The 24,763-nt window shown below is 33.4% G+C and overlaps 1 protein-coding gene and 1 long non-coding RNA gene across 4 annotated transcripts; one reads left to right on the plus strand and one right to left on the minus strand.

Moving 5' to 3' along the window:
* Positions 1-812: 812 nt before the first annotated feature.
* On the minus strand, positions 813-19,506 carry LOC128043116 (uncharacterized). Of its 3 annotated transcripts, XR_008198857.1 has the most exons (4): positions 19,307-19,506; positions 18,922-19,115; positions 1,451-1,955; positions 813-1,074 (listed from the first exon to the last, which is right to left on the minus strand). It is a non-coding gene; the product is annotated as an uncharacterized LOC128043116 (long non-coding RNA). The 3 variants fall into 3 exon arrangements; XR_008198855.1 differs by lacking the exon at positions 1,451-1,955 and having other exon boundaries at positions 19,307-19,499; XR_008198856.1 differs by lacking the exon at positions 813-1,074 and having other exon boundaries at positions 1,081-1,955; positions 19,307-19,505.
* Positions 19,507-22,591: 3,085 nt separating this feature from the next.
* On the plus strand, positions 22,592-23,809 carry LOC105786307 (transcription repressor OFP6). The gene has a single exon (XM_012612684.2). The coding sequence runs from the start codon at positions 22,791-22,793 to the stop codon at positions 23,403-23,405; it is 615 nt and encodes a 204-aa protein (XP_012468138.1). The 5' UTR covers positions 22,592-22,790; the 3' UTR covers positions 23,406-23,809.
* Positions 23,810-24,763: the final 954 nt, after the last annotated feature.

A 24,763-nucleotide genomic window follows, 5' to 3' on the forward strand; every position in this document is an offset into this window, starting at 1 on the left:
TATAATTTAGTCATTGATTACACATATGTTATATATATAAAACAAGCTATAGTCTAATTCTTAACTAACTAAAATATGCACATATACAAGAAAAGAAACTAATGCCATAGCCAAACTTATAATTTACCAAAACCAAATTATACAATAAAAGTACCTTATACGTACTAATGTCGATTCACACATATATCTCTTTTAACAACATCCAAAATATTTTAATAGGTGTTCGTAATTAGCTCATCTTGTAACCAAATCAACTCACTCCCTAATGTAAAACAAATATACATGTTCTAATTATACAACCGAATTACATATGTCCTATTATATGTATATAAGTTATCACTATTACATTATACGCCCAAAACAAACCTATTCTTACTAATCAAATTATCTATCAAAAACCAATGTTTAAACAATAAATCATATACCGGTTTAAATGCCTATAACCGAGTTAACCATTTTCATGCATGCTCATAAATACTCAAACATAATTCACTTCCCAATTCCACATTCCATTTCATTACCACACTAATCTAAGATGCCGAACAAATATCACTTTTATAACTCTCGGTAATCTCATTAACCTATCAAACAAAATAAACAACCACAAACATGTACATAGACATTAACATTTTTAAATATACATCTCAATGAATTATACAAACCCTTTAAAATTTTATAATCACACCTCAAACCAAATCAATATACAACCGAACACTTAACATTCTTTTACTCTCCAACATTTACAAATATACTTCTATTTATAGATCATATCATATATTCATTTTGATGCCAACCAAATAAACCACACATAATATTCGCATGTAAAATACTATCCATAAAATACTAACTATTATCAAGTCATGTATAATTCATAATTCAATCCAAAACCAAACATAACAAGATGTTAAGCCGTTTTCGCATGGCTTTAATATATACATATTCGAATTAAACAACCTTCAAAGCTAGTCTATACATGTCATAGTTTCAAAAGAAATTTCAGTTTAAAATACCGTAGTCATTTGATAGTGTGATGAGCTTTTCTGAAGAATCCCGAGCTCGTAAGAACCTCAAAATCTATAAAACAAAAGCAACCAAAACAAATACACCGTAAGTTATTTAAAGCTTAGTAAGTCATAAGCTTAAGCATATTTATTATTCATAACATATAACATTTAACTAATATAACCTATATTATATACCATACCATAAATAAAGACATCATCCATTATAATTTCATACCTTGATTTCAAACTCAAGCTATATAATCTAAAATAAACTTATATATAATTATAACCTTTCCATTGAACAACATTTAATTCAACAAGGGCGAATCAACGACTTATATACATATATATGGATTTAGTTAATTCAAATGCCATTTTCACATACTTTCCATAATTATAAATAACAACTTAACCTATTTGTAAACATACATTTAACAAGCACATACCTGAATATGCAATTCAATTTCATATCCGATCTTCATTTATCATTGCCCGTTGAACCGTTTGAAATTAAATAGGATACTCGAATAATCAAGAGATTTATACAATGCCAACGTCTCAGACGTGGTCTTACATGTAATCACTGATCGATGTCGCTATCCTGGACAGGGTCTTACACGAAAACACAAGTCGATGCCAATGTCCCAGACGTGGTCTTACACGAAAACATTTATCAAAAAAATCTCATGCATTTCTAGGGTTCATACGGGATGACAGATGTTAAATACTATTTGAATTGAACTCAATTACTTACCTATTTTAACAAATACATTCGGCCAAGACTAACATTATCTTTAATAATTCAATTTATCACATATATATACTATATACCAATTGAATTTAACAAAATTTAAATGCTTATCGACTTACCTCGGATATTGACGGACATGATCGACTACTCGACTACTTTTATTTTCCCCCGATCCAATTCTGTTTTATTCGTTTCTTGATCTAAACATATTCAAATTTAGCCTTTTTATTCATTAATTCATTCAATTTAATCCAAAAACACATAAATTAGAAAATTACTATTTTGCCCCTGACATTTTACACTTTTTGTAATTTAGTCTCTATTACATAAAACACAAAATACACAAAATTCACACATACCATGCTTAGGCCGAATTTTACCCTAGTCCAAACAAGTCCATATTTTTCATTTATTTAGCATTTTAGTCCCTCAAAAATTTATTTGCACAATTTAACCCTAATTACTTAATTTCACCAAAAATTCAAAGGCAAAACATATTAGTCTTTCACATATCTTTAATATTTCACTATCAAACAACAAAAATCACAAGCTACCATCAATGGCAAAACACAAAATCATCATAAATTTCAAAAATTGAAACATGGGCTTTGAAGATAACTTAGCAACGATTTCAAAAATGTAAAAATTATCAAAAACCGAACAAATTACATACCTTAATTGAGCAAGACAAAGGCCGAATGTAGCTTTTCTTTTCTTTTATTTTCCATAGCTAATTTCGGCTACTAAAGATGAACATGCATGTGATGTTTTTCTTTTATATTTTATTATATTATCATAATTAATATAATTACCAAAATAACCTTTATAATTCAGTATACACATTTTATATACAATATACATAACCGTCCATCAATATAACTCATGGTATAATTACAACATAAACACCTACCACTAAAAGAACAAATCAATTTAGCACTTTAACAATTAGTTAGCAACTTTTACTATTTACGCGATCAAATCCTTTTTCTTTAATCGGTCACTTAAACGATAAAATTAAGACACGAAAATTTCACACAATCAAATTTACACATAATAAACACATAAAATAATATTAAAATATTTTTCTAACTCAGATTTGTGGTCCCAAAACCACTATGTCCGATTAGGGTCGAAATCAAGTTGTTACAAAAAGAGGCTTACGTGAAAAGGATCACAAAGAGGATATTGATGACAGTTGCATTGGCGACAATTGTGGTAATGGGAAACCACGAGTTGGAAAGAAGGAACCCAACAAGAAAAAGAACAAGTTGAACTGCTTTCTTTGTGACGATCCACACATGTTGAAGAAATGTTTGAAGAAATTCGCGCTTTCTAAGGAGAAGCTAGTAGGTGAGGCCTTGGGACTTGGTTCGAGCGCAAGGGGTGTCGAAGCCAGTGGAGTGCTTCTTGTGTCATGGTCCGCATAAGTTGCGGAAGTGTCCGAAGAAGTCTGTTATTGAAGGGGACGATGGAGCAAATAAGGAGCCCAAGAAGCTTGGTTCGAGTAAAGGAAAATTCAAAGCCGGTAGGGCAAAGAGGAGCAAAAAGAAGTGAGTAAAATGCTTATTGTGTCGTGGTCTACATGAGTTGCGGAACTATCCAAAGTAATCCAAGTTAGTTGTGGTAAAAAAAAGGTAGCATCGGAGCTTGTTGAGTCATCGGAGGGATTCCACATGAGGAAGATGTGAGTTTGTCATCGAACTTAAGGAAAAAGTTACGATGAAAATAGTGAAAATGGGACCAATTAGGCTCAAATCGAGTAAAGCAACGGAGTTGATGGAGTTGTCGGTGAGACTTTTACCCATGGAAGTGGTGAGTTTGGCATCGGATTCAGAGGGAGAAGTCGTGATGCAAACCTTGAAGCTAGGATCAATGAGGCTCATTTCTGTTGACACATTGGAGGGTCTACCACCCATAAGAGAGGTGGGGTGCGCATTAAACTTCGGGAAAGTGGTGATGCAAGTTAGACAGCTGACCCGAGTAAATGCAACGAGGAAGATGCATTCTCAACACTCTGATAGTGTTCTGCGTTCTAACTTGTTGGCTTGGCAAGAACGTAAGGTCCCTTTCGAAGTTGTTGAGCAAAGAGGCTAAAGGACTGTGGGAAAATCGAAGCCAAGTATTATGAATCAAGAGGATTCTCGTCCGTCAATATAATGTAATCTTGACAGTTGGTTTGGGGAGAGCTCAACTACAAATAGAGAGCCTCTCCCTCATTTGTACTCACTCCATTTATTGTTTCATTATTGTAACGTCTCGTAAGTAAGGGATGTTGGAAAATATACTTCCGGGACCACACCTTTGAGTATCAAGTTTATAAATATTAATAATATAATTTAAGGGTTACTTTAGAGGTAAATTGAATATTAAATTGATAATTTTAATTGCTAGGGATTTAAATTTTATTATAAGAAACAAATAGTTGCAAGGAAATAGTCCATTTTGTTTTGGTTAAATGGAGTTAGTGGTTATGCATGAGAAAAAAATATAGATATATAGATGATATCATTAATAATTATAATAGGATAACTATTATATATGTAAGGGAAATAAATAAAAGAAATAAAGTAAAAAAACAAAATAATAATAATAAGAGATAAAAGATATAGTAGGTGAAAAGAAGATAGGGGAATGGAGTAAACTTTTCTTTTCTTTTCTATTTGCTGCCAAAAAATAGAAGAAATGGGAGAAGGGGCTGTTCAGCCATGGGTGTTTAGTGCATGTATAGGATTGTAAGTAATGTTTAGTTATCTTGGCATGAAATTATGTTTTTGATGATATAATGCTGTGAGCTAGTTTACCCATGTTGAAATTTTAAGAATGAATGGAAATTGTGAAAATTACCATGTATGAGAAACTCAAAGGTTTGGGGTTATTTTGTTGAATACTAAATGTTTTTGAGGTGATGATTTGAGCATAAATTTTGTAGACTAATTTGGTAATGTTGGATGGTGATTTTATTGATAATAATTCCTAGGGACTAAAATGTTGTAAATTCAAAATAACATAGCTTAAATTGTTAATTTTGTGAAGTAAAGGGCCTGCTTTAGTGGACTGTTCTTATTCTGGAAAATTTGGGACTTATTTACTAAGCCCATTAAGTATATAAAATATTTTGTGATATGAAATTGATTAGCAATAACTACAAATGAGTTAAATGTTATAAATAAATTTAGCAAGGTATTAATTCATTAAATTTAGGATTATTGGGGTTTGATAATAAATTAAATGTATAAGTAATGAATTATTGAAATAAGAAGGAAATATGATCAATCAAATTTGGATGTTAATAGTTGAGATGAATAAATTACAATTGTTGTTAAATGAAAGTATGCATTATAATATAAATTTGATTAATTTTAGTGGAAACAAGAATGGTATTAATTGAGCTAAGTTGTTAAAAATAGATCAAGAGAAGAATAAAGCGATTATCAGCCGTGGAAAGGAGAAGATCTCTGAGTAGATATCCGTCGTATTTAGGTAAGTTTGTGGACTCGAACTTGATCTTCTAATTACTATTTAAATTAATTAATGCTAAATTAGCTCTTGATATAAAATGTATGTATATTATTGATTAATGCTAAATTAGCTCTTGATATAAAATGAATGAGGAATTTGTGGAAGTAAATAATTGTACAATCGTCGATATATTCGACTAGAGTTGGACTCACTATGGATTTTTTCGGTATATTCGACTAGCGTTGGGCGCAATATTTGTCAGCTTGTCTGACTAGTGCTAGGCACACAATCGTCTGTTAATCCGACTAGTGCTGGGCGCAAACACCGTTGGTTCATCCAACTAGAGCTAGGCTCACAATTATTATCGTCGGTATACCCGACTAGCACTAGGTCTAAATAGTGTTGGTTTGTCCAACTAGAGCTGGGCTCACATTCAATACTGTCGATAAATCCGACTAGCACTGGGCCCAATCTCCTTTACGGCTTACCGCTAGGCACCGGGTGCTACGACGCTAATAGATCTTACGATAAAGTCACTTGAATTATCAAAAGAATCGAATTCTTATTTGGTTAAGTTAGAATTTCATATTAATGGTGACTGAAATTGTGTTTAACTAATAAATGGAACCTATTAATGATAAATTAATTTACATGTTGCAGGTTAGATAAATAGTAGAATCGAACTCTGTAACAACCCGATTTTAGTTAAATCAGAACTATGGTTTCAGAACCACAAATCAAAAGTTATAAAATTATTTTAATATTATTTTTGGTATTTATAGCATGTGATTATATATGTGTGAAAGTTTCGTAAATAAATTTTACTGTTTGAATGCTTAATTCGGTAAAAAGGACTAAATCGTGTAAAGCATAAAAGTTGTGTTCTATAAGCTAAAGGTGTCTAATAGCTATAGAACATTAAAATAAAGGTCCTTAAGTGGTAAATAGGCCATTTTTGAGTTAGTTAATGATAGTGGAGTGGCATTTGGTGTAATTACTAATGTTTTTAATGGTAAAATAGTAAATAATTAAATTAATGATAAAATAAATAAAACCAAAGCTAAAATTTTGTCCATATTTTCTACCTTGGTCGAATATTGAAGAAGAAAGACACTATTTATGAACACTTAGGGTTCGACACACACATAGCTTGATTAAGGTACGGTTTGAGCTCGATTTTTTATAATTTTTATGTTTTTGAGATCATTGCTTCGTGTTCTAACTAGCCCAAGCCCTAATTTTTGAATTGGTTCATGAATTTGTGAGTTGTAATTGATGATAGCTTGACGTTTTTGAATGTTGATGATGGAAAATGAATAATTGTTGATAGATTAATATGTTTTGCAAATAGATTTTTGACAAAAATGTCAAATAGGGATTAAATTGTGAAATATGTAAATTGAGTGGTTGATATGTGAAATAAATGAAAGTTTTGGGCTTCTAGGGGCACTATAGTAATTCGAATAAGCATGGGTTATATAGAATTGTGTGAATTTTGTGTATTTGTGAAATAGGGACTAAATTGAATAAATGTAAAACTTTAGGGGCTAAAGTTAAAAATGTCCAAATAGGTATTTTTGGATGAAATTGAATGAAGAGGTGATTAAATGAGTTAAATTTGAATTCATATAGATCAAGAAAGAAAGAAATCAGATTTAGATTGGGGGAAATTAAAAGTTGACGAGTAGTTTATCCGATCTATTCGTTTCCGTACGAGGTAAGTTCATAAGTAAATAAATGTTTTTGAATTCAAATGTATATGTTTTATATATTGTCAAATTGATTTGTATATGTATACATATATATTTTCGAATTGATTTGAGCATTGGATGACTGATTTCTTGCATGAATTGATTTAATTACGAAGTCAAAAGCTCCGAATGAATCTTACGAAGTGTATAGGATACTGATGTCATAATATTAGGACTTCTGAGGTGTGATTTTGTGTAATACCATGTCTGGGACATTGGCATCGAAGTGAGAAAATGTGTAAGACCATGTTTGAGACATTGGCATCGTATATGAATCGTATAAGACCCTGTCTAGGACAGTGGCATCAATATGCGTTAACATGTAAGACCATATCTGGGATATGACATTGTACGAGCTTTATATGATTTTCGTGTGTTCTTAACAATTTCAAATGTGAATTTGAGCTAAATGGTTCAAGTATGTGTGAATTTTATATTTTCACGAAATAATAAGGTAAGTTGAGTACATAACGAGATAATATGAATTTATATGAGACAGTTAAATGTATATGTGTTTGAGATTTATTTAAATTTGACCTAGTTGAATTGAATTATAAATATCATTGAGATGATTTATTTGCCTATGGCTTACAAAGCTTCCAAAGCCTACTTTGTGCATCCTTCCATTGTATTATATATATAAAGCTAGCTCGAGCTCGGGGATCATCAAGGATTATCGTCACACTATCAATCGCCATTTTGGTATTTTGAAAGCTTGATATTATGACATCTGGCGTGTATAGACTATGGCTAATTTTGAATTGTATATATGTTATCATACGAAATGGCTTGTTAGAGATAATAATTTTTATGTATATTCGGTCATGTTATAAGCTCTTTTGGGAAGTAAGTTTTGAGGAATATATGTATATAATTTTTTGTTATAAGATTCGGTTTGAGTAATGATTTAGTTGGTGGATGTGTTTTGTTATAATGTAATATGATTCGATCTATGTTAGTTGGTTCGAAATTTGAATAGTAGAATGGTTATGACTTGGTTAAATTTCAGTGTATGAATTGCATTGTGAAATTGGTTTGCACGGAAAAAAAAGTATGGTATGTATATGATATACGATTAGTAGACATGAATTGTGATAAATGTCTGTGTTAGACTATGTTGTGTTAAGTAATGCCTCGTAACCCTAATTTGGCGACGAATACAGGTTAGGGGTGTTACAAACTCAACATCCCGCAAGAATACCATACTCAATGTTGGTGATGTTTCATTTTCATGTTTTATTTGGCATGTACCTAGGATGTAAATTTAATGTTAACATCCCTTTTGTTTATTGAACTTTAGGGTATATGATTTTGTAAATGTAAATAGTTGTAAATACATATTTGAAGTCTTATGCTATAGTGGAAGTAATGTTTGGTTAAATGAATTGATCATTTTGGTGATTTATATAGATTGGTTGTTTAATAGATAAAAAGAAACAAATTCTTATCACTTAGGTTGTGAATTGGATAGGATTGATATAGGTAGGTTGTGCATTTAGTAAATTCAATGGTTGTATGTGATGATGTTACATGTTTTAAGCTTGATTTTAGGTGGGTTTGAATGCCTATTATGTCATAGTCATATGCATATTGTAAATTTTAGGTTGATATCAAGTTGGGTGAGAAATGTGGCTTGAAAATTGACTTATTTTTGTTAACACGGGTACAGATACAGGGGTGTGTCTCAGCCTTGTGTGACACACGGCCAGATGACACGGCCGTGTGTCCTCTAATATTTCTATAGATAGTAAGCTAGAAGCTTCACACGGCCTAACACACAGGCGTGTAGCTTGGCTGTGTGGCACAAATCAGTATACTCTCCAGTTTTCACACGGCCTAGCACACGGCTTGGTACACGGATGTGTAAGGCCATTTCGAATGGTACATGGCTTGACACACGAGCGTGTGGTTTGACTGTGTGACCCAAGTCAGTGAGTTACACGGGGTAGGACACGGGCTAGGACATGGTCGTGTGCCCCCAATTTGAATGCCCACACTGCCTCACACGGCCTGACCACACGGGCTTGTAGGCTTTTCTAAAAATTTCTTAAGTACTCGATTTAGTCCCGAACCATCTCTAATGTCTATTGTAGGCCTTAAGGGCTCGTATTAGGGACTATATAAATGAATTTAAATGGTTTATATTTGGATTGAGAAATGAATATAAATTGTATAATTGTTTGATGTATAAGTCCGGTAATGCTTCGTAACCCTGTTCTGACGGTGAATACGAGTTTAGGGTGTTACAATTATTCTTTGTGAATATGAGAATATAGAGAGCATTTACTCAAAGACCTATCGCGCGTTCTTTCTGTTGTTCTTTTGTGGCTTCTTTTGGCATAAATTGATTCCGCTATACAAATTAGTGCCTTGGAGGAATTCTAAAGGAACCCTCATTTGTGTTTAGGCTGACTTAGGCGAGTTTGATTCGAACAGATCGTCTAAGGCTGCACGGATCACGAGATGAAAGATCTAGCCCCGTGACACTTACACCCAAAGACAAGTAAGGGTTGTTTGGACATTTGTTGAAAATGTAATTACTGAGAATTATAATTCCCTAGACATATTTGACTAATAGAGTATAATTACATCATAATTTCCTATGTTATGTTTGGTAGTGTAAATTATAATTACATAAGTACATAATTTTAAATTCTAAAAACTATTAATTATAATAAAAATTATAAATAATATCGAGAAAAAATTCTATAAACAACTAACAAAACCTAGTATCAAACCATCGTATAAAATATGTTAGTTGAAAATAGTACTCAACACTAAAATTGCTAATAAAATTAACAAAGAATAAACATGCTAAGAAATTTTATCTAATTACTCTAGCATTATATATTTGTTAAATTATTCTCTATAACATTAAACATATATGTAAAAACACTCGGAGGAAAAATTACATTATATTGCTCTTGCTTTAGTTTACTGACTTTATAAAGAGAAAATAATCATTTTAAAGCAAATAAATCCTAATCCCTAAGAATCATTAATTGATATCGTAATTTCCTAAGAATCGATGGCGAGATTAGTTTCTATTTACAAGAGATCAATGATTTCTATCCTTAATTATAGGGATTCCAATACCATCGATTTCTATCCTTAATTATAGGATTCCAACACTCCCCTCAAGTTGGAGTGTAGATGTTAATCAAACCCGACTTGCCACTAAGTTCTTCAAACATGTTTCATTCAAACTTTTGGTTAACATGTCCGCAACTTGTTGTCTAGTAGGTAGGTAGATGATGCATACTTCTCACGAGTGTACTTTTTCTTTTATAAAGTGACGATCTATTTCCACATGTTTGGTCCGATCATGATGCATGGATTATGTGCTATCTTGACAATGACTGGTTGTCACAAAGACATCTTCATAGGTCCGGTAAAAGGCACTTTTAGTTCTCCCATAAGTCTTTGTATCCAAACTCCTTCGCATATACCATGAGATAGTGCTCGATACTCGCCTCTGACCTGCTGCGTGCTACCACAGATTGTTTTTGCTCCTCCACGTCACGAGATTACCCCAAACATAACTACAATAGCCGCTTGTAGGCGTCTATCATTAATGAACACGCTTGCCTTGATGCGCATCGAGTGTAGACTTCACGCTTCGATTGATAGTCTTCTTGAAGTACAGGCCTTTACCAGAGTTCCTTTTAGGTATCTTAGTATTCTATATGCGACTTCGGTGCTTCTCCCTCGGGGCATGCATATCTTGGCTAATAACACTCACATGAAGGCTATGTGCGGACGGGTGTGAGATAGGTAGATGAGCCTTCCTACTAGACGTTGATATCTCCCCCATCGATTTCTTCTCCATCCTCATTAGTTCCCAATTTGAGGTTAAACTCCATAGGAGTTTAATTTGGTTTCTTGCCCATGAAACCAACTTTCGACAAGAGATCAAGAACATATTTCCTTTGGGAAATGAAGATACCTTTTTCGACCTTGCTACCTCCATACCAAGAAAATATTTAAGACTCCCCAAGTCTTTAAGTTCAAACTCTGTACCAAGAAATTTTTTCAATCTCAAAATTTCGCTCGAGTCATTTCCTGTTATTATTATATCGTCAACATAAGCGATAAGGATGCAAAGACTTACCCTCTTAGAAGTGCTTGTAGAACATGGTGTGATGCCTTTGTCCTTGAATGTAATTTCGCTAGTCATAGCTTTTGCAAATCGGTGAACCACGCTCGTGGAGATTGTTTCACCATACAAGGACTTCTTCAACTTACACACTTGGTCCTTGTTTTCTTCAAACCACGGTGGAAATCCATATACACCTCCTCATTTAATTCCCAGTTAAGAAAAGCATTTTTACATCCAATTGAGTCAAGTGCCAATCAAGGTTGGCAAGAAGAGATAGCGAGGACCGAATGGTGTTTAGCTTGGCAGCCGGTGCAAACGTCTCGTTGTAGTCGAGACCATAAGTTTGGGTGAATCCCTTAGCCACAAGTCGAGCTTTGTATCGGTCAATACTGACCATCGGGTTTAAATTTCGTAGTGAAAATCCATTTGCACCCTACGATTTTTTTCCCTTTAAGCGATCCGAGACTTCCCATGTTTCATTGTTTTTGAGGGCCTTCATTTCTTCCATCACGGCTTGTCTCCACTCGGTGATTCAAGAGCCTCTTCTATATTTTTGGAATTTTTAGAATCAACATTAGTCACAAAAGCTTTGTAAGACTTAGATAAATTTCCATAGGATACAAACCAGAAATAGGATGTTGAGTGCGACTCCTTGTACCCTTCGAACTGCAATTGGAAGATAGATGGATGGTGACGGAGGTGGGACTTCGCTTGAGCAGTCCTCGGTTGGAGATGTAGTTGGCTTCTTCATGTCGGTTTCAAGAGAACGATTCCGTCGGAGTAAACTCAGATTCTTTGTTTTCCTTGATCAAGTGGTTGTTGTACTTGATGGAGGTGTTGTCATTGGGAAGGACGGTGTTAAATTCTTCTTTGTATAGGAAACAACTAAATCTGGGATAGTAGTAGTAGGATCAAAGCGGTATAATGAGGAGAGTATTAAGGGTCTCATCTTCATTAAAAATCTCCCCCTGAAGATGAGATGGTGCAAAGTATGGTTCATTTTCAAAGAAGGTAACATCTCGAGAGACAAACATTCGGCGCAATGTTGGTGAGTAACACTTATAGCCTTTTTGTGTAGGGGAATATCCAATGAAGATACAGGTATGGGCTCGAGGATCAAGTTTGGATTGATTTGGTTGATGGTTATGGACAAAAGCTTTACAGCCGAATATTTTGGCTGGAAGATTAGGGACATGAAATAGAGGGAAGGCCTTTAAAAGTATTTAGAGGTGTTTGGAAATTGAGGATCTTTGATGGCATTGGTTTATGAGATAGCGGCGATGAAGGACGACTTCTCCCCACAAGTATTTTGGAACATTCATAGTGAACATTATGGCTCGAGCCACATCAAGAAGATGACGATTTTTCCTCTCAGAGATCCCGTTTTGTTGAGGAGTGTCAGGACAAGAGCTTTGGTGTATAATGCCTTGGTCGAAAGGTATGGACTTAAGACGAGTTGAAGTATTCTCTCCCATTGTCAGTACAGAGGGTATGTATGGTAGAGTTGAATTGGGTTCGAACCAATGAGTGAAAATTTTGGAATACTTTGGGTGTTTCAAATTTTTCTTTGAGTAGATAGACCCAACAGACCCTAGTATGATCATCAATGAATGTTATAAACCATCTAGCCCCTGTAATATTTTTCACTCGGCTGGCTCCCCATAGGTCACTATGGATTAACGAAAAAGGTTGGGACTGAATATGTGGTTTTAATGGGTATGGCACACGGGTATGTTTAGATAATTGGCAAATTTCACACTTCAAGGAATTAATACTTTTATTTGAAATAACAATGGAAGATGTTTTCAAATACACAAAGTTTGGATGTCCTAACCTACGGTGCCATAACATAATAGTGTCCTCTTTTGCGATGGATAGAGCCAATCCCCTTGTGTCTTGTTTTTATTCCAAATATATAGTCCATCATCAACTTTAGCGATTGCCAATCATCCTCCCGATTTACATTCTGATCACACAACCAATTGCGAGAAAATTCAGTGAGAACTTTTTCATCCTTAGTAAGTTTACTAATTGAAAGTAAATTACAGGACAAGTTTGGAACATGTAGGACTTTATCGAGAGAAAAATTCTCGTCATTTGTACTTCTCCTATTCCACCACGGTGAGTAAGAAAATCGACTATCTTGGATTCGGGATTTGTTATGACAAGGAGTGTAGGTGTGAAACAACGTGGAGTCACTGTCATGTGATCGAGGCGCCGAATCTAGTATCCAAGGAGATTGATTATTAGATTCAAAAGCAATGTTGAGGCGGTACCTTGAGTTGCTAGAGATCCATGAGTAGTGGGAGTACCAAGTATCTTATGGAGAGTCTCAAGTCGTGTTTTAGTTAGCGAACATCAAGAACATCATCGTGATAGTGGAGGATAACATGGCGATCTTATTATCCTACATTTTTTCGGGATAGCCATGGAGTTTGAAGCATTTTTCTTTTGTATGACCAACACGATTGCGGTGACTACACCATGGTCTTATTGATCCGAATCATTTCAAAGACGCTTTTGTGGTGTGGACCTTTGGAGATGAGAGCGAGAGGTTTGATGGGGCGATTAGAAATTGGAGTCATAGGTTTAGGTTCCTTTGAATCTCCCATCATGACAAGACGACGCTTTTCTTCTCTTCTAACTTCGCAAATGCTTCACCGATCGTTGGAAGAGGTAATCTACCGAATCGACCACGGACCTTATCTAACTCACGGTTCGATCTGCTAAAAACTCATAAAGACGTTCATTGTTGAGATGGACCATAAACTGTTGTGTTCTAAGCCTTCACCCCAATCGCCTCATAATACATATCCGATTCTTGCCACAAAATTTTCAAATTGTTATAGTAGTGAGTTACCTCGAGTGTTCCTTGTCGGATGTCCTTTAACTTAAGCTTGATTTCAAATACTTGGGAGGCGTTTCCAAGATCTCGAGTAGTTTTCTTTGTTGCATCCCACATGTCTTTTGCGTTTGAAAAAAGATAGGTGCGGCTTATATGGCCTTCCATCGAATTGATTAGCCAAGCCATTACAATTGAATTGTTGAGTTCCCAAGTGGCATAAGTAGGATCACCATGGTTGGTCGTGGGATTTCTCCATTGATGTACCCTAATTTGCCACGACCACGAATCACCATAAGAACCGATTGAGACCATTGCAAGAAGTTCTTCCCATTTAGCCGATGATTGGTGATTATAAGGGAGGAATTAATTTCACCTTGAGTGATTCCACGATTGATATTCGAGTTATTTGTGATGTCTCGGTTTGGAGAAATTCTCATTGATATCACCCATTGGAGGACTAAACCACGAAATTTTAGTAAGGAATTTAGAGAAAAAATAGGATCGAGTGAATCCTATAGCTCGATACCATGTAAAAACACTCGGAGGAAAAATTACATTATATTGCTACTGCTTTAGTTTACGACTTTATAAAGAGAAAATAATCATTTTAAAGGAAATAAATCCTAATCCCTAAGAATCGATAATTGATATCGTAATTTCCTAAGAATCGATGGCGAGATTAGTTTCTATTTACAAGAGATCTGTGATTTCTATCCTTAATTATAGAGATTCCAATACCATCGATTTCTATCCTTAATTATAGGGATTCCAACAATATACTTATTGTTATCATCAATTGATCATTGACTAAGTATAAATAATTAATAATAAATGCTATATAATTTTGTTAGTTATTTAGTAAGTTGAAACGTATAAGAAAATTATCTCTCGTCAATAAAATTTTCAAATTATTTAAACGAGATCAATAAAATAACATATAATTATATTAAAAAGATATATATCCTAAAATCAAAATACTTTTGTTATTGTATAGAAATAAAATTTTAAACTTAAATCATGTAGAAACATGTTTAAAAAGCAATAAGGCAATTGGATTTGAGTATAATTTTTTGGTAATTACTTTTATAATTCCTCCAATTCTCACCCTAAGATTTAGAAAGTGTAATTGGGGCACTCCAATTACACTCAATTCAGTGGAACTCACTAATTAAAGTGATTACCTAAGCATGCTACAAGTGTGTAATTACATGCAATTATACTCAAATCTAATTACTGGGTGGCTTTTTAAACACAACATGAAAGAACATGCATGTATGTAGGATGTGTATTGATTGTATTGGTGGGCGATATTGTATGATAACATCACACTTGAGCTCAATTACAACATTTCTATTATAAAATTTGCATATTTCTTGATTATATTTATTATTCTCTACACATAATTTATTTGAAACTATTTAAAACATGAAAGTCATTATAAGATATATAGAGGTGTTCATGGGATGGGTAAAGCCTAGGCATGATATTAACACACTTTATGCTTACTTAAGCCCAACCCAACCCAAATATGGCCTTAAATTTTACCTAAGCCCGTCCATATTTGTTAATGTCTAACCAAAATCCATTTTAGGCCTGCCTATATTATTTAAAAATAAAATAAAATAAAATAAAATATTTATACTATTTTTAATTTAATAATTTAATATATTTTTTATATTAAAATTTTATATATGATCATCTTAACATTTTTTAATGTTTACATTATAGTAGTATATAAATTTCATAAAATACAAAAATATTATAATATAAAACATTACAAACTTAAAAAAGTCCAAGCCGGGTATAGGCCTTGAATGTTCAAGTTCGAGCTCGTCATATATTTTAAACGAGCCTAATATTTTTACCCAAACCCTCCCAAATTTTGGACTGACCTTCGGGATTGAGCAAATACTATCGTAGCTGACCCATGAACATGTCTAATTGCTAGAACTTGAAAGACATTATATTGAGTTATAATGTTGTCGTATATGGAATTAAGTGATTCAAACTAATATAATTGCTAGAACTTACATTGGAATTCATTATAATATGGTAATTATTAAGAATATTATATTTTAGCCTATCAACCCAATTGAGGGTACATCTCATAACTCAAAAAAGGCCAGCTGGAAAAGAATTACGAGAGGTTTAATGTTTGACCAACATAGTAGTGTAGTTGAAATAGTCAAACGTAAAGTAGGTCCATATGGGTCTAGTGAGATAAACTTATGCGAGTCTAATGGGTATGGAAATAAAAATTTAAAATACGAGGGTAAGGTTTCATGTGTGGAATTGACGTAGAGGTGGAGGGCTCACGTGGAGGGTTGAGCTTGAGATGAAAAGAGGATGTAGTCAATTTTCGTAGTTTCTCTAAGCACTACATGGATGTTTTAGATAGAGAAAAAGCCAATCTTTGTAGTGTCTCTAAGCACCACTTGGACTTTATTGGGAAGGCTTGGGCATGATTAAGGTTTCTTATGGTTGGTGTGTGGGGATTTTAATGAGATTATGTACTCCTTTGAGAAGGAAGGAGGGATGCCTAGAGAAGAGAGTAGAATGAAGGTTTTTCAAGACGTCCTTGAGGAATGAAAATTAATAGACGTGGGATATTCTAGGGTGTGGTTCATGTGGGAAAGGGGCAATATACCTGAAATAAACATAAGGGAGCGGTTAGATAAGGGGTTGCGAATGAGGATTGGTTGAGTATGTTCTTGAATACTTTTATTAGGCATTTACGACATTCATTTTCAGATTATTTCCAGCTTCTAATCTATATTGAAGGAGAAAAGGAAAAATGATGGTGGCAAGATTCATGTTTGAGGCTTGATAAACGATGGAAGATTCTTTAGAAAGGAAGATTAAACGAATTTGGGAAGCATCCACTGGTTCTATTTTTGATAAATTGGAAAGGTTAAAAATTGGGTTGATTGCCTAGACGAAATCGTTAAGGGCTAATAGAAATGATTTGAAACAAGATTTGAATAAAAAATTAGAAGAATTGATGGGGATGGATCGCGATGATGATCACATGGCAGAGCTTATTGATACTAAGGTTCAACTCAATTTGGAGATCAGTAAGGAGGTTTTCTAGGAACAGAGAGCACGTGCTAATTAGTTGCATTTGAGGGACATGAATATGACTTTCTTTTAGAGGTACACTTCTGTTCATAAATGGATTAATATGATAAAAAGGTTGGAACGTGCGGATGGAATGGAGTCATGTAATGAGGATGAAATAGGGGACGTGGCTACTAATTTCTTTCAGCATCTGTTTTCATCAGGTGGAGTAGGGTTTTGACATACTTATTATCAGGAATAGATGCTAACAATTCCTCTAATAAAAATCGAACCCTCTTGAATAGGTATACGGAAGAGGATGTTTGCATGGCTTTGAAAGAAATGAGGCCACAAAAACGCTGGGGTTTGATGGTTTCTCGACTTTGTTCTTTCAACGTTACTGGCATATTGTAGGAATGATGTAGTTGCGTACAATTTGGGCATATTAAATGTGGGTAAAGTCCTTAACTCTGATAATACTACTGATATTGTGCTTATTCCAAAAGTTCAAAATCCTACGAATTTAGCAAATTTTAGACCTATTAGTTTGTGTTCTGTCCTTTATAAAATTGTGGCTAAAACTATAGCAAACCGACTTCAAGGTGTTATAGGGAGCTGTATCGATAGTGCCTAAAGTGCATTTGTGCCTGCACGATTAATTTCAGACAATTTGCTGTTAATTTATGAATTATTACAAGGTTTTTGATAGAAATACATGAGTAAAAAAGGTTACATAGCTTTAAAACTAGATACGAATAAAGCCTATGATAGGGTCGAGTGGGCTTTTTAAAAGAGGTTATGTTGAGGAGATTCGTTGAGGACTGAGTGGAACTTATAATGAGATGTATTTCTTTGACGTCATACTCAGTTATTGTTAATGGTTGTAGGGGGAAGATGTTTAAGCCCACCAGGGGACTCCTACAAGGAGATCCCCTTAGTCCTTTTCTTTTTCTCATTTGTAGTGAGGGCTATCAGTTTTAATGCGATTGGCAATGAATAAGGGTCTGTTGTGGGGAGCAAAGGCTAATAGACAAGGACCGCAAATTTCACATTTACTATTTGTTGATGACAGTATTCTTTTTGGTGAGGCAATCTTCAAAGGAGCCACAATGTTGAAAGGAATACTTAAGGAATATGGGCGATGCTCTGGTCAGTGTGTGAATTTCAGCAAGTTTATAGTCTTTTTTTAGCTCAAATAGAAGTGAGGGGCAGAAGGAGAATGTCTTAAAAATTTTAGCGACACGGTTCTCGAATAATCCCAAAAAGCATTTAGGATTGCCTAGCATGGTGGAAAGGGGGAAGAAGGCGTCCTTCCAAAATATGAAGGACGTGATTAAAGTGTGTATTGAGAGTTTGATTACGAGGATGTTATCGCAATAGAGATAAGAGATCTTCATCAAGTCGGTGCTACAGGCTATCCCTACATATGCAATGTCATGTTTTTTGTTACCGAAATCTTTTTGTGGAGAGATTGAGAGTATATTGGCAAGATATTGGTGGCAAAAATAGCAGGGGAAGAGAGGGATCCATTGGTACACATGGTGTAAAATGTGGCAATTGAAAGAAGATAAGGGTATGGGCTTTCGAGATATGGGTAAATTTAATATTGCTTTGTTGGTTAAACAAGGATAGAGGCTTTTAACAAATTCAGATTTGTTACTTGCTCGTGTTCTCAAAGCGAAATACTTTCCTAGGTCTGACTTTCTTAATGCTCAATTAGGTAATAATCCTTCTTACATTTGGAAAAGTATCTCGGTTACGAAAGGTATTTTAAATGAGGGAAGTTGTTGGAGGGTGAGTTCGGGAGATAGGATATCTAATACTACTAATGCATGGATACCAAGAGGTGATAATTACAAATTATTTAGTAATGTTCATAATTTGCAAAATTTAAAGGTGTCAGACCTAATCGATGCAAATCTAAGAACATGGAAACATGAGATGATTCTTAATACCTTCTCGCCAATGGACGCCAAAAGAATCCTTTGTATCCTACTGGCAATAGAGGCCCATAAGGATATGCTAGTGTGGGGTGAGGAGGCCCATAAGGTATTGTTGCGAGAAATGCTGAGGGGAAATGTTGATTTCAAAATTAGATACCCACAAGGGGGTCTTTGTAGCTTTCGTCGCCGAAGCCATCGCTTGTCACCTAGCGGTGCAAACGGGGTTAGAAGAAAGATGGCCGGAGGTAATAGTTGAGGGAGATGTATTATCCATTATAAAGAAGAGCCAATCACAATATCCGAATAAATCACAAATAGGAAATTATATTCAGAATATTCAATGGTTTAGCCCATGTTTTTTGCAACAGAAACTTTGAGAGAGGGCGAGGAGTTCTACCTAGTGGAGAGTGTTCCTTCACTTGTGGTGCGCCGTTTTACTGCAGAGAGGGTGGGGGAACTAGACTAAAGAATGGCGAAATGTTTAACAAGTTTTGGGAGGAGGCTGTACTTTGTTTGTTTTGGGGAAGATAGAGGCTTTATCTGATGAATGGAACCATCTGGAATGGGGTATGATTAATTGTTGTTGGGAAGGGTTTCTAGAAGTTTTTGATTGGGCAACAGAACGGTGGTGCACACCTTTTTTTGTACTTTATTTATTTATTTTTTGTTGATTTTTCTGAGTAGGTTTGGGCCTAAGATCTGGGCCATAGACGTTCGAGTTTGTTTTTTTGCTGGACTTGTTGTTTATCATGTTTCTTTTTGTTTTCTTTTTTATATTTACGCCCAATCTGATTTCTCTAAAAAAAAAAAAGAATACTATATTTTATTATGCACATTCAACGTTTGTGCTATAAAATTTATATTTTCATCAAGTAAGAGAATGTAAAATTTTAGTCCAAATTCATGGTCGAAGCTAAGTCTTGAATCAAATGACCCAATTTAAGGTAATTGATTATTTACTTTAATAACAAATTAAATATGATCCATTCGTGCTGAATTAAAATTAAACAAAACAAAAATTAACTAAAATTATGATTTCTATCGTTAAAGGTTATGTAACAAAAGAAAAAAAATTAAGAAGAAGTCAAATTATCAACTCCAATTCCACTTTAATTAATTTAGTATATTTATGAAAGTAATAATATTTTAAGAAAATTAAAATTATTAATTATACCGTATTAATTTGTATAATATGAAAATCAAGATGAAGCAGAAGGAAATTATGTGTCCATAGAGAAGCAGAAAGTTGCTGCCTGAAAACCGAAATAGGAATCATTCCACTAAAAATATATGTTACCATTTTTTACCTAAAGAAATACAAAAAATTTGGCAGCTAAATCAAAAGATTACTTGTTTGGTATATATAAATTAGCTTTGTAATTTTTGTGGTGAAAATCTTGATATCTGGACCAGTACCCTAACCCTTGCAAACCCTGAAGTCATCCTCCCACCATCATACTAATTAATTATGATAATAATAAGATTTGAATGAGAATTTATGATTCTGCAATAATGTGTGCACGTGAATGTTTAAAATATAATCAACTCGTATCTACCTCCACGCATGCATTGCGTACTTTTAATTAAGAAAATGTGAAGAATTCAATGAAATTGCCCCTATCAAATATTTAAAATCTTAATAATTTTTATTTATATCATGTTCTCATTTATTAGTTTTTGTTAGATATTCCAGGTTCCCCATTGAGTTACTTCCAGCTTGCTCACTTTACGAACTCGTCATCTTTCAGCTTGTCGGTCGTCTCCTCGCGACATCACCTCATACTGCTTCAGATTTTAGTTAGGATAGCTTAAGAGGTAAAGTGCCATTATATATGATATCTAGTTACCTCCTAACACATCAAATCAAGAAATCGTGTTTTATAAATATAAAAGCATTACTCCCAAATAAAGGGATGAAAAAAAACCCCAACAGTTTTAATATGAAAAATCATAATTAAAATATTATATATATTTATAAATGTGAATATATACATTTATGATTTATTTCATATAAATTTTAATACAATTATTTATATTATTTAATCATATTATTATGTATATACATATATTAATTTTCATACATTTATGCAACAGTCAAATCTATTTACCTATATTGACATGGACATTGTACCATGGCCGTACAAGTGCAACCTTTGGAGACATTTCCATGTCTCATTGGTTACATAAAAACAATGAAGTTTTTCCCCAAAATCGCACAAGTCAGAAGCTCTAAGCATCCTAACTAGCCTTTAGTTTTCTCCTTTTACTTTAAAGTCCAAGTTTATGCATGATATTTAATGTTATTTTTCTTCTACAATTTGATCATATTTAAATATGCATGTCTCTTTTTTATTAATATCAAATTGTCTATACCCATAACTCATTCTTGCTGTCATGTCAGTTCCTGTAATTAAAATGTATCTTATATTACAATACCATTAGTCTTCCTAATCAATAAATTCGCAATATGTAAAAAATTTTAATATACGTCTTGATGGAGTTTTAATTTGATTGACATGAGTATTATTATATTTATGAATTGAGAGAGATATTATATATGATGAATCTTAATACACGTAAGTTGAATTTTACTTGTTCTTATTTGGATTAGTATAAAGAAAAGGTTAATTCACTAATAAACCCTCCTTATGAATTAATCTTCTTCTATAATGACTAAGTAACCTATCTAGGTGAAACTTATTTTATTCAATTGACTAATCAACCTTTTGGCTCGGATTTATCTTTTCTACAAAGACACAATACCCTATTTTAGTTAAAGTTGGGGGTGGGGCAATCCATAATTATGACCATAAATATGGAATCAGTAACTTTAATTTTCCAATACAAACCATTTAATGATCCTAATGTATGCAAATCCCCAACCTATTTTTTTATATATATAAAACCTCCATCAAATTTTGTATTGTATCCTCTACTTTATTAAAATTGAGAAATTAATTTCTCCATTTCAATTTATTAAAATTTGATCTTTTAAAAAACCGTAAATAAGTGAGTTTAAAGGGTTGATTTTATTGATTTATTATATATAAATTGTTGAATTGTTAATTTTACTAATTCCTTATAAATTAACATTTTCCAATGCAAACCATTTAATAATCCTAATGCATGCAAATCCCAAACCTATTTTTTTATAAATAAAACCTCGGTCAAAATTTGAATTTCATATATTTATTTTATTAAAATCGAGAACTTAGTTTCTCTATTTCAATTTCAATTTGTCAGAATTTGGGTTTTTATAAATTAACTTTTTTCTTCTGAGTTTCAGCTTTTTCCTTTTGAAAAAATTCAAATCCAATTAAAAATGCTAAAAATGAGGAGGAAAAATCTGATTTGTCATTCCCTAATTGGGAAGGGATAAGGATAACGTGGAATCACAGTTTCGTACAATCATTTCTCTTTAGTTATAATAGGTAAGCTTAAAGTACTAATTTTTACTAATTTATTATATATAAATTGTTGAACTATTAATTTTTTTATTAATTCTTTATATATAAATTATCTTACTTCTTAATTTTCATTAAGTATGAGGATGAATTTCCGACAAATTAAAGGAATCTTGTCAATTATCATAAAATAAGGGGATGGGATTGAAAATTAGATCATAAAAACTCAATCAAAATTGGACGGTTGTGATCAAATTGTGATATAAACAAGAGAAAAAAAAAACAGTCACTCTATTATCCATGGACTCTCCTTGCTCACATGAAGGATTTAGAGACAACTTTCTCCATGCTCATTGCTCAGTCAATCACCTCACCCCCCTAATCCAGCCAACCCACTTTAGCCCTGTCTCTTAATTTCTTCTTTTTTATTGTCTCTTTGAACTCTAAAAACCCTAAAATTTCTTTTCCTCTGAAATAATGTCAAGCAACAAGAAAAAGCTGGTTCTGAACACAGTTTCAGTGAGCTTAGGCTGCAGCAGCAGTTGCTTGAAACCCAAGCTGACAAGCTTTTTCAATCCAAAACCCAAACTGAAACTTAAAATCAAACCAAAATCTCATTCTCTTTGCAACAATTACTCTTCTTCAAGTTCATCCACCAAGAAAACAACCCATTGTTCCTTGTCTGAAAATGAAACTGGTACCTCTTTTTCTCCAGGTACAGACACTGCTATGTACTGGGACATGGATATCGACACAGACGGTCCGGACAGTGCTAGCAAGTGTTCAATGGCGACAGTACGAGGTTTTGGTCATGTCGGAGGTGACAGCTTGGCGGTGGAGAAAGATTCTGATGATCCTTATTTGGATTTCAGGCAGTCAATGTTACAAATGATATTGGAGAAAGAGATATATTCTAAAGATGATTTAAAAGAGCTTCTCAATTGTTTCCTGCAGTTGAATTCGCCTTACCATCATGGGATCATTGTTAGAGCTTTCACCGAGATCTGGAATGGAGTATTCTCCGTCAAGCCTGGTTCCGGCACCGGTACTTCGCCGGAGATGCGTTTTGGGCTTAGGCCACGACAGTTCTAGGGAAATAAGGTCCAATGGGCTGATAAAATAATAGTACATTCTGACAGTTGGCTGATGAACACTTGTTTAAGTTATATTTAAAGAAATATATTTTCGAATTTAATGCAATAGCAAGTTGGAGGAAACTTCTTTTTTTGTGTGTGCATTAAAGGAAAAAATATATATTTCTTTAAATAAAAAACTTTTTAAGAAGTGTAAAATTAGAATGTCTAAATGACCCTCAAAATATTATTACAATATGGGTCATTTGTAAGCATATGGTAGCGTAGAAGTTAATTATGTTTTCAACTTTGGAAATGGAAAGTGGTAAAATTCTTACACTTATTTCTATTTCTTTCTGTTCTTGAATTGTAGTGTGATTTATCACTGTGTTTAACACTTATCAATAAAAGACCTGTTTAATACTTAGATTTATTTAATAGGTAAATTTGTTAAAGAATCTATACATATAGATACAATTAACATCTAAAATAAAATATATTCAAACAATTATAATCATAATTAATCGTTATAAAACGCCATCAAACTTAAACATAACAACTCAAAATTCTTAGACTAAGTTTTATTTATATGATAAACGATAAGAATGAGTAAATAATGGCGAATTAGTTGAAGGAAATCATGGTGGATGAGTGAGATGTGAGTGGAGGAGATGCTATATACAATTTCACATGTTAATTTCCAGAAGAAACTAACATCAATGATTAAAAGTTGGCTAAGTAAGCAGAAAAGATTGGTGGTGGGTCAATAGAGAATAGATCATTTGTCACCATGCATTCATCCTGTTTTGGAAAAAAAAATTACGAGGGAAAGATTTAAAGATGAAAAGAAACTACTAGCTTACTGGATAAGAGATTGGCAGAGCCATGGGTTAGGTGGTGGCTTCATATGTCCCTTGTTTGTGGGTGGCCGTAGAACGGATCAATAATAATATAATAAATACATTTTTGTATTTGTGCACTTTTAATATAAAAAAATACAATGACATTGTTGTATCCGGATGTGTTCTGCTCTTGGGTGGGAAAACATAGGCATTGGGATTTGTACAGTAATAATTAGGTCAAACAGTGTCCTTTGCCATTTCTAAGTGATGATATATGGGTAAAATATCTCCCTAGTTTCTCTCAATTTCCATGTTAATTAAATTAATAGATTTTTTAAAAAAAGTCAAAATAATTTAATTCTTATTGGTTTTAAAAATAATTAATCATATTTTTAATCAATTTTACATTGGTATAATAATAAATTTATCTATCATAATTTACACATTTTATCAAATTGGCCATGGTTTAACAAATGTAGCTTGCAGTATGTGTAAATATATACATATTAAAGCTAAATTTGTTGAACATTTTACA

This window comes from Gossypium raimondii, chromosome 1 (assembly GCF_025698545.1).
Source record: "Gossypium raimondii isolate GPD5lz chromosome 1, ASM2569854v1, whole genome shotgun sequence".
Taxonomy (NCBI): Eukaryota; Viridiplantae; Streptophyta; class Magnoliopsida; order Malvales; family Malvaceae; genus Gossypium; species Gossypium raimondii.

Coding starts and splice junctions, on each gene's coding strand:
- LOC105786307 (XM_012612684.2), top strand. CDS start 22,791: ATGTCAAGCAACAAGAAAAAGCTGGTTCTGAACACAGTTTCAGTGAGC.